At 38.1% G+C, this 17,062-nt stretch overlaps 1 protein-coding gene across 2 annotated transcripts in view; it reads right to left on the bottom strand.

Moving 5' to 3' along the window:
* The window catches only part of DENND6A (DENN domain containing 6A), a 57,778-nt gene that overhangs the window by 6,799 nt on the left and 33,917 nt on the right, over window positions 1–17,062 (bottom strand). For both annotated transcript variants that reach the window (XM_034998043.1, XM_034998044.1), the window contains exons 10-14: window positions 15,985–16,107; window positions 15,367–15,462; window positions 12,880–12,974; window positions 672–737; window positions 498–562 (exon numbers count right to left, since the gene is read on the bottom strand). In XM_034998043.1, coding sequence (XP_034853934.1) covers window positions 498–562; window positions 672–737; window positions 12,880–12,974; window positions 15,367–15,462; window positions 15,985–16,107 — 445 coding nt within the window. The remainder of the gene's footprint in view (window positions 1–497; window positions 563–671; window positions 738–12,879; window positions 12,975–15,366; window positions 15,463–15,984; window positions 16,108–17,062) is intronic.

Raw genomic sequence — 17,062 nt, 5'->3', positions numbered from 1 at the left:
AGTTCAACTGATACGTAAATACATACTTTTACTTGATTGAAAAAAAACCCTAGAACTTCACCTTCAATTTAACCTTAAGTTCATTGTGCAATATCCTGTGAAAAAAACCCTAAGCGCAAACATCACATGTTCATCCCACACTTAAAAGTATCAGTTTACATTGAATTGTCTTTATTTCACACTTGCTGTGTAAGTATTATTTACATTTTCCAAAAAATGCTAACCATCCCCTGTTGGCTGCTAAACTACCTCATGGAAGAGTCCATGACTTTTTCACTGTAACTCTCAAGTTTCTAGAAAGACTGGCACTGGTGGGTAGCTGCAGCTCCACATTTCAAGCCCATAATTGTTGCTGCTTAGGCTTCTGATTTTTGTGAAGCTTTGGATCAAAAGAAAGACCTCATTTCACATTATCATACATAATGCACATACTCCCTAACTGGATATTGCTTACCTGCACAAGGAAATTTAAATTAATAATATGAGCAAGGAATTACCTTCTGTAATTGTTTTATGATCTCTTCATCTCTACTTAGATATGGCTTATAAGAAGTATAAACTCCTAAGAAGTAAAGAAAATACGGTAAATAATAAGACCCAAGTACCCACATAAGTATATATATATTTAAAAGTTAATAAAAATAATAAAATATAATAATAAAAATCAATACCAGGTTTAGAATCCAGAGTCTTTAGGTTCTTCAATTTTTTCACTTTAACCTGCTTAGGAATTTCACCTAAAGGAAATATCATAAAGACTCATAATTATTCGAGTTTTACATATTACAAAACTGGAATTTTGTAAGATTAATAATCCACTGACTGTTTATTACTCAATCAGGGATCTTATAGCTAAAGCATTCTTTTTAAAAAAATTTTACTTATTTATTAGAGAGAAAGAGAGAGAGAGAGCAAGTGTACACGGGGGAAGGGGCAGAGGAAGAGAAAGAATCTCAAGCAGGCTTCACGCTCAGCACAGAAGCCCAATGCAGGGCTTGATCTCATGACCTGAGCTGAAATAAAGAGTCGGACACTTAACCGACTGAGCCACCCAGGCACCACTGAAGTATTTTTCTTAACATCAAATAATATTCAAGAGTTTATTCCTGGTGCTTTAAAACTGGATAAATGCTGGATTATTATAGCATTACAGAAAAAATGTGTAAATTATATAAAATGGGTATTTGATCTTTCATTAATACCTATCATTACTTAAAAATTTCTTTTTGTCACTTAACTTGTAATTTAAAATCTTTGTGCCAAATACATGAAATTGAAAACCTATGTGCCAAATATTAATAAAATACTCTTGAAGAGTAAATGGAATTGCAAGCAACTCTTACAGTATTCAAAAGTTTTTTCCTGACACCTCCCAAAATTCTGTTTCTGCATTATAGAAACTTACACTGCCACCAGGTGGTGACAGTGTGTGTCACAACCACAGACCTGAGCCATAGATGGACAGGCCTCCTTGAGCAGGTCAGCTGTGAACAATTTGCACAGTATATGCTGTGGTTCTGGTCTTGGGGTCAAAAGAAGCTACAATCTAAACAACCCTCTAATCAGCAGAAAAATGCCTCAAGATAAGCACTTAAAAGTGTCATAAGCACACTAAACAGACTTTTTCTTTTCCTTTCTCCATCCTTCTTCTAAGTGTAAGAGGACCTAAGAACTGAAAGACAATCTACAGATTATCTAATTCAAGGCTCTAAATTGAAAACACATTTTTCATTAAATTGTTATATACATCTAACTGCTAACTACAGTTTTCTGTGGGGGTGGAATTGTAGGAGCACAGAGCATTTTCAGTTGTAATCTTATATTGTTAAAAAATTTTAAGAGCATGTACTATGGTAAAACAGGTATTTCTGTAAATTCTCTACTTTGAAATAATTTCAATCTTACAGAAAAGCTTTAGAATAATAAAGATGATACTCTAATTTTATCAACTGCCCCAATAATAACTTTAAACAGACCCTTGTTAAGAAGTCACTGTCATGTACACAACTAATATTTTCATCGATTCAGTAAATATTAGTAAATGCAAGATACTGGAAATAAAAAAGTAAAACAACTAGCTCCTATAGTTCCTAGTTCTCAACTAGTTCAACTAGTTCCTAGTAAGACAAATAGAGATACATGACAATATGTAGGATATGTGCTGGGATAAAATTATGAACAAGATGCTATGGAAACCCAAAAGAGGAGGCAAAGAGGAGTTAAAAAATTACTGAGATTTCCTAAAGGAAGTGAGATGTCAGCAGTCTTATAAGAGAAATAAAAAGTTATCCAGAAGAAAAAAAGACCTTTTAGGCAGAGTTATGTCCAGAAGCACGAAGAGCATGTTGCCTAAGGAGTTATACATAATGGTAAGGATAGTAATAGCCACCATTTACTCAATCCTTATCTGTGCCAGTCTTGGTCTAAGAATACCGCATGAATGATCGCATCTAATCTTCATAAAGAAGTAGGTTTTATCATGTCCATCTCACAGATGAAGGAACTCAGGCATGGATAAAATTGACCTGGTATGCACCAAAGCTGGCTCTTTCCTGCCATCATCTACTCTGATTGGTCAATGCCCCATTCAGACAGGTTGTTAGCTCCAGAGAACAACTTGTCCAAGGACACACAGTTAACATGCTTGAATCAGGATATGAAATAAGGCGGTCTAAGTCCTGAGCCATCACTCTTACCCACGACACTACAAGGGCAGGAATGGAGGGTATGCTAAAAAGGGCAGGAGATAAAGCCAGAGAGGTATTCAAAGGTCAGGTCAAGAGGAACTATTCAGATGTCTGACATCGCAGTGACCGAGACTGAAAGCATGGGCGTGGAGGGTTAGTGGATGGGGAGTGAGCTGACAGGATCAAATCCGCATTTAACACACTCACTGCCGCCAGGTGGTGACGGTGTTAACCACAACCACAGGCCCGAGCCACAGATGGACAGGCCTCCTGAGCAGGTCTGCCAGGTGCACAAAGGAGTCTGCGGTGGAATAGGAGAGCCAGAGGATAAAACAGAAGCACTGTGGAATACTGCTCCTGGGTAGATATAGAACCTGAAGCAAAACATCTGCCTCAAGGAAGAGAAGAGAGGGAGCTACTGGAGCTCTGTGGAGGAGATAAAACCAAGAGGCTTTGGGGACAGACTACGAGAAGAGCAAAGTCCAGAAACACTCAGGTTTCCAGAATTTTTAAAGTTATTTATTTATTTATTTTAGAGAGAGAAAGAGAAAGAGAAAGCATGTGCACAGGAGAGCAGGGGGAGGGACACAGGGAGAGACGGGGAGAGAATCTTAAACAGATTCCACGATGAGCTCAGCCTGACTCGGGGCTCGATCTCACGACCCTGAGATCATGACCTGAACCGAGACCAAGAGTCAGACGCTTAACCAACTGAGCCACCCAGGCACCCCTCAGAATGTTTTTGATTCATTAGCTGATAGATTTTACTTCATCCATGTATTCTATCTCTTCCCATGTACTAATTCTTATGAGAACATCTCTCATCTTGAATCTTGTGGTTGTGCTTTCCAGAATTCAGAGTAGCTTCTCACCACAAGATCTGTAAAACTTTTGTCCCCTTAGTAAGTACAGAATTAATACATACAACAGATAACTAATTTCAAGTCATTTATCTGCTTCTGACTCCAAGAATCCAAATAGCATGTGTAAAACCACAATGGTTCAAATAAGACTAAATATTTCTGTACTTATTTTGTTTCCTTCTGCTCCAAGTCACAAAGGACTTGCAATTGTTCTATCCACCAATACTGTTTATTAACATATTATTTTCTGAAATTCACTGTGCAAAAAAGAACCAAGTATCAGAGGGGAGAAAAGTTTGGCAGTAGGTTTCATATATTCTTTATATTCAATATGTTCTGGGTAATAATGAAGATAGGTTGCAACCATGTCTGTCTTTTTAAAAAGGGAAAGACAAAAATAAACCCATGCAGCAATCTTCACTCACACAATTCCCCTCTGATGCACTGGATTTCATCAGGTGTAAGATGCATACTGATCTCTAACCCTAGTCATCATCATTGTTACACTGTAGTATGTAATAAAGAAAATTAATCATGAAGATACATTGCCTATTACAAAAAAATTTTTTTTAATGAATATTTGTCAGATGGCTTTGGAAAAAAAAACCAGGTGTCTGCAATGAACCCAAGTCCCATCATTACAGATATTTATTTTAATTAAAAATACTTATTCAGGGGGTGCCTGGGTGGCTCAGTTGGTTAAGCGTCTGCCTTCGGCTCAGGTCATGACCCCAGGGTCCTGGAATCAAGCCCCATGATGGGCTCCCTGTTTGGCGGGGAACCTGCTTCTCACTCTCCCTCTACTGCTCCCCTTCTGCTGCTCCCCCTGCTTGTGCTCTCTCCCCCCCAAATAAATAAAATCTTAAAAAAAATACTTATTCAATGTCTGTTATGTACAATGCACGTTAGAGAGGGGTATTTAACATTACTAAATTAATAGTCAAGGCTACAGCACCTCTGTATATGGGCATTAGAATTTTCCACATTTAGGCCAAATATTTTACCTTTAATTTCTGGTCAGAAATTATCAGTTTAGGGGCGCCTGGGTGGCTCAGTCGGTTAAGCGACTGCCTTCGGCTCAGGTCATGATCCCGGAGTCCCAGGATCGAGTCCCGCATCGGGCTCCCTGCTCGGCAGGGAGTCTGCTTCTCCCTCTGACCCTCCCCCCTCTCATGTGCTCTCTCTCTCTCTCTCATTGTCTCAAATAAATAAATAAAATCTTTAAAAAAATTTTTTTAAAAATATTAAAAAAAAAGAAATTATCAGTTTATAATTTGATCCAGTATACGCTAATAGAATTAGTTTCGCTTTGAGGAATATTTGTTAAGTACCATCATCTTAACATTATATTTCTCCATTTAACAGAATTTGGAACTAAAACTAGGTACAATCCAGAAGAAATAATCCTTTTATATCAGGAGAAATGATCCCTCTACAGGGTTAAAACTAAATGTATACTTCTGGTAAAGTTATGAATCTCAGCTTTGCTGTGCCTTCCCTGCTGATCCTGCAGAAGATACTCTTTCTGCAGTTTTACTGACCCTCTCAGATAGTCTTGAATTTTCAAAGACAGAAGAAGGGCTGTTGTGTTTCATAACTTGTGCAGCATATGCAGTGGTCCTGGCCTTGAGATCAATAGGCAGAAAAATGCCCCAAGATATATATCCAACACTCATGAATTAAAAGATAAATGGATTGGGGCGCCTGGGTGGCTCAGTCGTTAAGTGTCTGCCTTCGGCTCAGCCTGCTTCTCCCTCTCCCACTCCCCCTGCTTGTGTTCCCTCTCTCGCTGTGTCTCTCCTCTGTCAAATAAGTAAATAAAATCTTAAAAAAAAAAAAAGATAAATGGATTTTCATGAATATGAAACCAAAAGCAGAGGCAATAAAAGAAAATACAGATAAATTGGACTTCACCAAACTTAAAACTTTTGTGCATCGAAGGACACTACCAATGAGAGAATGACAAGACAACTCATGGAATGGGAGAAAATATTTACAAAGCATTTATCTGATAAGGGATTGGTATCTAGAATATATAAAGAACTCTTAACATCTCAACAATAACAAAACAACATGATTAAAAGACAGGCAAAGGACTTGGAAAGATAATTCTCCAAAGAAGTTATTCAGATGGCCAATAAACACATGAAAAGAAGCTCAACATTACTAATCGTTAGGGAAATGCAAATCAAAACCACAGTAAGATACTATCTCACACCCATTAGAAGGGCTACCATAAAAAAAAAAACACCAAAAAATAACAAGTGTTAGCAAGGATGTGGAGAAACTGATACCCTTGTGCACTGTTGATGGGAATGGAAAATAAAAACAGTATGGCAGTTTCTCAAAAAATTAAACACAAATGGCTATGTGGTTCAGCAATCCCACTTTTGTGGATACATACTCAAAAGAAATGAAAGCAGGGACTTAAAGAGGTATCTCTACACCCATGTTCATAGAATTATTATTTGCAATAGCTCAAAGGTGGAAGCAACCCAAGTGTCCACTGACAGATAATTGGATAAATAAAATGTGGTACATGCATACAATGGCATATTATTCAGTCTTAAAAAGGAAGGAAATTCTGACACATTACAACATGAATGAACCTGGAGGACGTTATACTAAGCGAAATAAGCCAGTCACAAAAGGACAAGTAGAATTCCACTTATATGAAATACTTGAGTAGTCAAATTCATATTGACAGGAAGTAGACAGGTAGCTGCTAAGGGCTAGGGCGGGGTGAGTGGAGAAAGAAGTGGATAGTAAGTTATTGTTTAATGGCGCAAGAGTTTCAATTTTGCAAGATGAAAAGAGCACTGTGAGTGGATGGTGGTGATTATAGTGCAACAATGTGAATGCACTTAATGCCACTGAACTGTACACTTAAAAAATGGTTAAGATGGTAAATATCGTGTTATGTGCTTTTTACTGCAATTTTTTTTTTAAAGATTTTATTTATTTATTCATGAGAGACAGAGAGAAAGAGAGAAGCAGAGGGAGAAGCAGGCTCCCAAGGAGCACGGAGCCCGATGCGGGACTCGATCCCAGGACCCTGGGACCATGACCCGAGCTGAAGGCAGACGCTTAACTGTCTGAGCCACCCAGGTGCCCTGCAATTTTTTAAGATTTTATTTATTTATTTGCCAGAGAGGGAGAGCACAAGCAGGAGGAATGGCAGGCAGAGGGAGCAGCAGACTCTCCGTTGAGCGGCGAGCCCGACGCGGGACTCAATCCCAGGACCCTGGGATCATGACCTGAGCCAAAGGCAGTCACTTAACTGACTGAACCACCCAGGTGTCCCACCACAATTTTTTTTTTTAAAGGAATGAAATTCTTCTGCATGATACAACATAAGTGAACCTTGAAAACAGTGAGATATGCCAGACACTAAAGGGCAAATATTACATGATTCCACTTATATGAAATATGTAGAAGAGTCAACTTTATAGAAACAGAAATTATAAGTTACCAGGGACTGGGGGATGCAATAATTGGGGAGCTATTGTTTAATGGGTTTTGGATTTGGGTGAACTAAATCCAAATCCTTCTGCTTGGGATTACGAAGAAGTTCTGGAACTGGATAGTGATGATGGATGCACCTTATGAATATACTTAATGCCACTGTGTTAGTTTTTTTAAATTTTTTTTTAAATTCAATTTAATTAATATAGAGTATTATTAGGTTCAGTGGTAGAATTTAGTGATTCATCAGTTGTATATAACACTCAGTGCTCATTACATCAAGTGCCCTCCTTAATGCCCATCACCCAGTTACCCCATCTCCCCACCCACCTCCCCCTGAGTGAACTAAATCCAAATCCTTCTGTTTGGGATGATGAAGAAGTTCTGGAAATGGATAGTGGTGATGGTTGCACACTATCAATATACTTAATGCCACTGTATTATTTTTATGTGAATTAGATACTTAAAACTAGTTAAAATGGTAAATTTTAGGTTATGTATATTTTACCACAATAAAAACAACTTTTAAGATAAGTGGGGAAAAGTATCATAAACACACTAAACTTAATGAAATTTTGCACTTCTGTTAAGAATTGTGCTCACATAAGACCTACCAGTCCCAGAAACAGTCAGACACTAAAGTCTTGCCCCAAATTATCAAATTATCCCTGGTGCCTTTGTTCACAACATATTTTCTCCATTAACTAACAAGGACCAAACTGAGGATACTGACAACCTCTAGCATTCACTCCTCAGTGACCACTAAGAATCTATAAAGCATAATGTTTCCATATACCACCATTGCTTTCCTGCAGAAAACAATGATACCTGATGAAGTGGTTCAAATAAGCTGGTGATGGAAATAATCAGAGAGAACACAGCAGCTCATCTCTAAAGTAGGCTGCTTAAAATAAGTTCTAATTAATATTCCGTATCTGGGCGCCTGGGTGGCTCAGTTGGTTAAGCAACTGCCTTCAGCTCAGGTCATGATCCCAGGGTCCTGGGATCGAGTCCCGCATCGGGCTCCCTGCTCTGCGGGGAGCCTGCTTCTCCCTCTCCCACTCCCCCTGCTTGTGTTCCCTCTCTTGCTGTGTCTCTCTCTGTCAAATAAATAAATAAAATCTTTAAAAAAAAAAAAAAAATTCCGTATCTGTCCTCATCCCCATTTGAAAAAGCAATTCAAGAATTATCCCCTCCCCTCCCTCCCTAGGCCTTACTTTTAAATGGTAACTTTACTTGCCTGAAGAGGCTTCTCAGAGTAGCAAGAATATCAGCTAGCAAGACATCATAAGAAAAGAAACTACAGACCGATACCCCTCATGGATACAGATGCAAAAATGCTCAACAAAAATAATAGCAAATCAAATCTAGCAACATATAAAAAGGATTATACACCATGACCAAATGGGATTTACGCAAGGAATATAAGGTTGGTTTAACATCCAAAATGCAATTAATATGCCATATTGATAATGGACAAAAACCACATGACAATCTCCATAGATACAGAAAAAGCATTTAACAAAATTCAACACCAATTCATGATAATCCTCAACAAACTAGAAATAGAAAGGCACTTCCTCAATCTAATGAATGACATCTATGAAAACCTGTATCTAACATCATAATTAGACTTGTATATTGAAAACTACAGGAGCGCCTGGATGGCTCAGTCAGTTAAGCGTCTGCCTTTGGCTCGGGTCATGATCCTAGGATCTTGGGATCGAGCCCCGCCATCAGGCTCCCTGCCTAGCAGGGAGCCTGCTTCTCCCTCTCTCTCTGCCTGCCACTCCCCCTGCTTGTGCTCTCTCACTCTCTCTCAAATAAAAAACAAACACCTTTAAAAAGAAAACTACAAAACATTGCTGAGAAAAATTAAAGACCTAAACAACAGAAGATATCTCAAATTCCTGGATCAGAGACACCAAAAAAAACCCTAAATTTACTGCATATTAACATAATTCCTATCAAAATCCCAGCTAGCTGGCTGCAGAAATTAACAAAGTGATCCTGAAATTTATATGGAAATGCAAAACACCAAGAATAGCCAAAACAATTTTGGAAAAGAAGAACAATATTAGAAGACTTACACTTCCTGATTTCAAAACTTACTATAAAACTACAGTAATCAAGACATTGCATCAGTGTTGATTTTCCACAGAGGTACCAATGAAATTCAATAGAAACAAAGATAATCTTCAACAAATAGTGCTAAGGCAACTGAATAGCAACTTGCAAAAAAGATTATTTTGGACCCTAACCCACAAAAAAATAACTAAAGTGGTTCATAGACCTAAATGGAGGTGCCAACATAATAAATAAAACTTTTAGAAGAAAACATAGGAGAAAATCTTTGTGACCCTGGGTTGGGCAATGAGTTCTTAGATACAGTATCAAGAGGCTAATCCATAAAAGAAAAAAACTGATAAACTAGACTTCATCAAAATTAAACACATTTTTGTAGATATCAGAAGTGAGGGGTGAGGGTTAGGGGAAATGGATGAAAGTGGTCAAAAGGTACAAACTTCTAGTTAAAAGAAAAATTAAGTACTGGGGATGTAATGCAGATACATGATGACAACATGATGACTATAGTTAACACTGCTGTATAATATTATATTTGAAAACTGTTAAGACAGTAAATCCTAAAAGTTATCATCACAAGGAAACATTACTTTCCTTTTATTTTCTTGGTATCCATATGAGGTGATAGATATTAACTAAACATATTGTGGCAATCATTTCACAATATATATAAGTCATTATGCTGTACACCCTAAACTTACACAATGCTGTTTGTCAAGTGTATCTCAATCAAACTGTGGAGAAAAAAACACTTTTGCACTTCAAAAGATATCATTAAGAAAACAAAAAAGAAACCAAATACTGTGAGAAAATACTTGTGAGTCATATATCTAAACACAGACTTGTATCCAAAATACATAAAGATCTCTTACAACTAAATAGTAAGACAAGTAACCTAACTAAAAATTGGCAAAAGATTTCAATCAACATTTCATCCAAGAAGATATATGAACAACTCTAAGTAGATGAAAAGATGCTCAACATCATTATTCACTAAGGCAAAGCAAATGAAAACCACTATTTCAAACCCATTAAGTGGCTATAATGAAAAACACAGACAGGATCAAATGCTGGTGGCAGGGATGTGAAGAAATAGGAACTCTTACAGACTGCTGGTAAGAATGTAAAATGAGGGGCGCCTGGGTGGCTCAGTCGTTAAGAGTCTGCCTTCAGCTCAGGTCATGATCCCAGGGTCCTGGGATAGAGCCCTGCATTGGGGGCTCCCTGCTCAGGGGGAAGCCTGCTTCTCCCTCTCCCACTCCCCCTGCTTGTGTTCCCTCTCTCGATGTCTCTCTGTCAAATAAATAAATAAAATTAAAAAAAAAAAAAAGAATGTAAAATGAGGGGTGCCTGGCTGGCTCAGTCAGAAGAGTGTGCAACTCTTGATCTTGGGGTATGGGTTCAAGCCCCATGCTAGGTGTAGAGAATATTAAGTGAAATAAGCCAGTCAGAGAAAGATATCATATGATTTCACTCATATGTGGAATTTAAGAAACAAAACAAATGAACATGGGGTGGGGGAAGGGAGAGGCAAACCAAGAAGCAGACTCTTAACTATAGAGAACAAACTGATGGTTACCAGAAAGGAGGTTGCGGGTGGGGGATGCGTGAAATAGGTGATGGGGATGAAGGAGGGCACTTCTGATGAGCACCAGGTGATGTTTGGAAGTGCTGAATCACTATATTGTACACCTGAAACTAATATTACACTGCATCTTAACTGGAATTTAAATAAAAACTTAAAAATAAATAAATAAACTTAAAAAATATTTTTAAATGTAAAACTGGTGGGCCACTTTGGAAAAAAGTTTGGCAGTTTCTTATAAAGTTAAACACACTACTTTACCAATGATTTTATGCAAAAGTTCCTCTACTTAAAGCCACAACCAAGAGCCTCTTTCATTGGAAAAAGATAATAAACAGTAGTCAACTATATTACAATCAATCCAATAGTCTAGATTAATAGGACAAAACCATGAAAACAAATGTCAATATTAAATTAAGATTTTAAAAAATATTTCATATCTTCTCATAGCTAAGACTCTGGTGATTGCTATGTTCTAAATTATCATTAAATCAGAAAGGACACCAGTGAAATGGCAGGTGACTGACATTTACAGAATGCCACTCAGTCAGAAACTGTTTAATCTCCCAGCAGACAAAGAATTTGAGGCTTAAAGAGGCTGTTCTGCATAAGAACACATAGATCTGACAGCGAAGGTAAAGCTACTTGCTCTTTCCTAGATTTCTTAAGGCTTCCAAGGATTTTGGTATAAGATTGAGTCTAATGTTCGTAAATAATATCATTTAAATTGTTATTGCTTGGGGTACCTGGGTGGCTCAGTTGGTTGAATGTCTGCCTTCAGCTCAGGTCATGATCCCGAAGTCCCAGGATTGAGCCCCACTTTGGGCTCCCTGCTCAGCGGGGAGTGTGCTTCTCCCTCTGCCCCTCACCCCACTCGTGCTCTCTCTCTCTCTCTCTCTCTCTCTCTCGCTCTCTCTGTCTTAAATAAATTAATTAAATTAAAAAATAAAAAATAAAAAAATAAAATTGTTATTGTTTGAATCTAACATATCTATCTAGATTTATGTATATACCAGAAAGGATATCTAATAAATTATTAAATAATATTTGAAATATTCCTGTGTATACCAAAAGAAGTCTTTAAAAGTAACACATCATAAAGTTATTTAAAAGTATTTTCAGGGCGCCTGAGTGGCTCAGTCGGTTAAGCGTCTGCCTTCGGCTCAGGTCATGATCCCGGGGTCCTGGGATCGAGCCCCGCATCGGGCTCCCTGCTCAGCGGGAAGCCTGCTTCTCCCTTTCCCACTCCCCCTGCTTGTGTTCCCTCTCTCGCTGTGTCTCTCTCTGTCAAATAAATAAATAAAATCTTTAAAAAAATAAAAAAAATAAAAAAAATAAAAGTATTTTCAGTATCTCGGGGTGCCTGGGTGGCTCAGTCGTTAAGCGTCTGCCTTCGGCTCAGGTCATGATCCCAGGGTGTTGGGATCAAGCCCTGCATTGGGCTCCCTGCTCAGGGGGAGGCCTACTTTTCCCTCTCCCACTCCCCCTATTTGTGTTCCCTCCCTCGCTGTGTCTCTCTCTGTCAAATAAATAAAATCTTTAAAAAAAAATATTTTCAGTATCTCAAGTCTTACTATTTCAGTAGAAAATTCAGGAATGTCCAGGGAGGAATGTCAGAAATACCATTAAATTGTCATCTAAGTTAACAACACTTCCAACCTCTGAATTAATTTACTCATTTAAACACATTCATTAAATAGTTACTACAAGCAAAATACTATTTACCTTTTCCTCAAGGAAAGCACAACCTTTGACCATTTCCTTAATCAATACCATTGCCATGGAAATGTATAATGCTTGTTTTGAGACCTAGCAGAGAATTTTGTGCCAAATTGAATAATTCTAGCTTCTACAAGGTTTTATTCAAACAGTGTTGGAAATCCCTGTTTAATTAGGCTTATCCATATACAAAAAGTTGCTCAAATTTTTGAGGTTTCATTGTTTTATAATTCATTCCATGTTTATAACACTAGAAGTGCATTTTTTGATAGGAGGACATGATGGGTTACACATAAGAATCTGTATATTTTAGTGGGAAGTTAGGCTCTTCTTCAAAGGTCCTTATTCAGATTGCCTCCAAAAAGGTTACCAACAACATAATTAAAAAGTAATCAAGAGATGAAAACAAAGGGGAAGAAATGAACCTACTCAGGCAACTCACATACGAAAACAGAACACTGAGTTTATACTTTACCTGCAGGTTTAAGGTCTCCTATTCGAATAATGTGCGGCCAGTGCTGGAGTGTTTTCGCAAAAAAAGGGTTGGTTACTCCTAAGATAACTGAAGGCCTACATAAAAACAAAACAGAAACAAAGTGAGAAAAAGACAAATGTTCCAGTGAAGACTAGTTTATAATTTCTTTAGATTGAACAATAGATTTTCTTTTCCTTCACTCAATGCATTAACGTCTCAACTATATGCCAGGCACCATGTTTAGCACTAGGCAAGTAAACATAAAAAGACATAGTCTTTTTAAAAGCATACAGAAAGAAAGGCATACATACCCAATTACAATGCCAAAATTAGGAAACAGAGAAGGTGGTATAACACATACGACAATTACAAAGGAGAAACTGTAGGTCTACCAGGGGATTCAAAGACAGCTTCAATAGGTAAGCCCGGGTGGCTCAGTCAATTAAGTATCCGACTCTTGATTTCAGCTCAAGTCATGATCTTGGGGTCCTGAGACTAAGCCCCATGTAGGGCTCCAAGCTCAGCAGGGAGTCTGCTTGAAGATTCCCTCTCCCTGTGCCTCTCCCCACCTTGCGTGTGCACACATGCTCTCTCTCTCCCTAAAATAAATAAATCTCTAAAAACAAAACAAAACAAAAAACAAAGACAGCTTTACCAAAGAGATGACACTGCACAAAGATATGAAAGATGAATAGAAGTTCTTTGCCAAGTGGATAAGGGAGGTAAAGGTGATGCAGGAGAACAAATAGTACGAGCCAAGCAATGAAGTGAGATCGTGGTGTGCTCGAAGAACTACAAAGAGCTCAGCATTCCCACAGCATAAAGTGAGAAGGATGAAGAGTCAGAAATGAAAGTAGATGGGTATGTGCTGGCCAGATTATTAAGTACCAAGTTAATATGCTAAGAAGTTTATTAAGTGCCAAATTAATGTGCTAAGAAGTTTAAAAATCTTGTAGGCAAATGGAAGGTATTAGAGAACCAAATGGAAGGATGCCATGTGAATGAAAATGTAGGAAGATCATTCTAGGGGAAATCTGGAAGATGCCCTATAAGGAGGGGAGGGGGTTTGGGAAAAAGCAACAGCAGATATGACAAAGACTGGAGACAGTAAGACTGGGAAGAGACTTTTGGAAAGCAGGTAACAAATGTTATTATGAGAGAGATTTTATGGTGTTGAATTGACAGAATTTGGTAAAACTTGATGTGGGACATGTTAAGAAGGAGAAATTTATGACAATTTAGATTTTTGATGACTAAGGAAAAAGTAGTACCATTCATGGGTTTAGGGAAGAAAACAGGAAACAAAGAATTCACTGCATACATTTAGTTTCAGGTGCCATTAAGATGTCCAGGTGGTAAAGTGGTAAAAAACAACAACAAAACCCTGGACATAAAGGTCTGCACCTTGCAAAGATCTGGGCTAGGCAGATAAATTTCAGTTATCAGTATATGGGTCTTAACAGAGGCTGTGGGTACAGATAAGATTGCTCAGAAAGAATTATCAGTCTGAAATCAGATCCCAGAACACAGGACTGGAGAACACCAACATTTAAGGCGCTGGCAGAGACAGACCTCTCTGCACAGGAGACTGAGATGCATCACCAGACAGCCAGGTGAGAGTGGCATCAAGGATTAAAATGCTTTCAAGCTTAGGCACCTGGGTGGCTCAGTCAGTTAAGTGTCTGCCTTCAGCTCAGGTCATGATCCCAGGCTCCTGGGATCGAGTCCCATATTGGGGAGCCTGCTTCACCTTCTGCCCCTCCCCCCACTTGTGGGCTCTCTCTCTCTCTCTCAAAAGTAAATAAAATCTTTTAAAAAATGCTTTCAAGCTCAACAGCTTAAATGTTATAAGAAAGGGAAGGCAGAAGAATTAAGACAATAATGTGCCTATGGGATAGGGCAGGGAGAGGGTCTTGATGACTCTGGCCAAGAATGACTTCACTGGAAGTGGAGAAATCAACCTGCAATGGACTGAGAAGCAACCAGAAAACCAAGAAGTAAAGACAGTAAATGGAGATTGTTGTTGTTGTTATTCTAGAAATTTAGCTATGAAAAGAATGTAAGCAATAGAGCAGGAGCTAAAAGGGAAAGGGTAAGATAATTTTTTCCCCTTTGACATATTCGGAAGAATTTTCATGTTTCCATGCCAATTCAATGAAGAGGAGGAAGGGGAAGAAATGAAGAGGAAGAAGGAAAAGGAAGTTACAGAGCAATAAGAGATAACTGATGCTGTAAAAGGCCCTAAAATAGGGCAAGAAAACAGAACTCAAAGTATAGTCAGATGGCTATTAATGACAATACAGCTTCCACTAATAAATAAAATCATTCAAAGAAAATAAGATTGACAATTGAAATGTAGAAGTGTTACAAGCAGCTCCTCAAACCTTTCTTTATAAAATCAAGATGCCAGTAAGTTCAAGATGTAATTTTATATAATTTGGTTATACAGGTACTACTTGGTCAATAATAGTTGTTTTGTTTACTCACGGGGCTTGAGTACGAGTAGTATATTCTTTGAATTCACTGTCATGAATTGTGAAATAAGGTCGGAAGTCGCTGAAGTACTTCAATGGAGAAATACAGCTGTGGAGTAAGAAGAACATTTAAAACAAAGGACAAAAAATTAAAGGCCCTACTCAATAACTATAAAACATCAATACACGCAGTATACCCACAGTGGCATTATTTATTTATTTATTTCAGTAAACAGCAAACTCCTTTTAGGAAACCAGAAAGACAAATGGAAATGCATAATCATGTGGAATGGTGTGCTGAACGCACGCTGGACTTGGGGCAGAAGATAGGGTGAAGTGCTGGCACTCTCACTTCCTCGCTATGTATCTTTTACGAGACTCTGACCATTCATGCAGCCCATATTTGTCAGGTGCCAGCTGAGCGAATGAATGTTTGTTGCTCAGAAAAACCGAAACACAGTTCTAGCCCTCGTGGAGCCTGAATTAATTTTCTCATCCATGAAACGGTACTATAATGAGCCCAGCCTTCTTACAAGGAAGGGAGCTGTGTGGGTCAACGCAACGAGTGTGCAAACATATCACAGATGGAAAAATGCTGCAACCATCACTGTCAGGAACGAAACATACTCACTTAGTAAGTGCCAATACAGTCTCTGATGACTCTGATGGTGATGGTGCCATGACCACGAGGGGCTCCCCCAACAGGACCAGCTCCCAAAGCATCTGACTATGAAGGAAAACCGGGCAGAAACACCTGAAAGGTTTTTATACAGAAGTGTTATTTATCCAACTCTGTTTTTTTAAATTCTTAGATGATCGTTCTAAAGACTTCATACTGATACAAATTCTTCCAGCTATTTGTACCTCGTTGTGACATACAAATTCTTTAGAATATGGTGATGCATAAGTCCCTTTTATCTATATAAAAACATACCAATTTGACTCATTCGAATTTTTAGAAAATTAAATGCAATATACTGACATATAAAATGGCTAACATATAATAAAAACATATAAAATAGTTATTAAATTGTACCATATGGTAGACCTATTTCATCAATATTGCTTTCTTACATTTGAATTTCTATTCTAAATATTTTAAAGAAAACAAGAAAAATTAATTTTCCAAAGGATGTTTACTGGATGTACTTAATTTAAAAGCTAATGCTTGGGGTGCCTGGGTGGCTCAGTTGTTAAGTGTCTGCCTTTGGCTCAGGTCATGATCTCAGGGTCCTGGGATGGAGTCCCACATCAGGCTCCCTGCTCAGCAGAGAGTCTGCTTCTCCCTGTCCCTCTGCCGCGTCCCCTGCTCATGCTCCCTCTCTCTCTTTCAAATAAATAAAATCTTTAAAAAAATACAATAAAAGCTAATGCTTTCAAGATTAAAAAATGATGAAAACAAATCACAAGGGGGAGATTTAATGCCAAACAAAAGAATGATTTCCTGGGCAGATCCTTCCCTTACAGAAATGCTCCATATTTTTATAGTAGCCCTGGAATTAGTCTGGTACATTACTTAGCCTCAGACACTTGTTAATATACTTATTTAGTAATTTCCTCCTGTTAGGGTAACGATTTTTTGTAGCAGGTTAGAGAATATCTACTTATAAAGATCATAACCAATCTTCCTAGTTGAAAACATATACACACACAAGAAAGAGAAAGGAAGGAAGGAAGGAAGGAAGGAAGGAAGGAAGGAAGGAAGGAAG

Source organism: Mirounga leonina, unplaced genomic scaffold (assembly GCF_011800145.1).
Source record: "Mirounga leonina isolate KUSES-001 unplaced genomic scaffold, KU_Mleo_1.0 Mir_94, whole genome shotgun sequence".
In the NCBI taxonomy this organism is placed as follows: domain Eukaryota; kingdom Metazoa; phylum Chordata; class Mammalia; order Carnivora; family Phocidae; genus Mirounga; species Mirounga leonina.
Note: the sequence above shows the minus strand (reverse complement) of the source record. Positions and strands in the feature narration are given on the sequence as shown.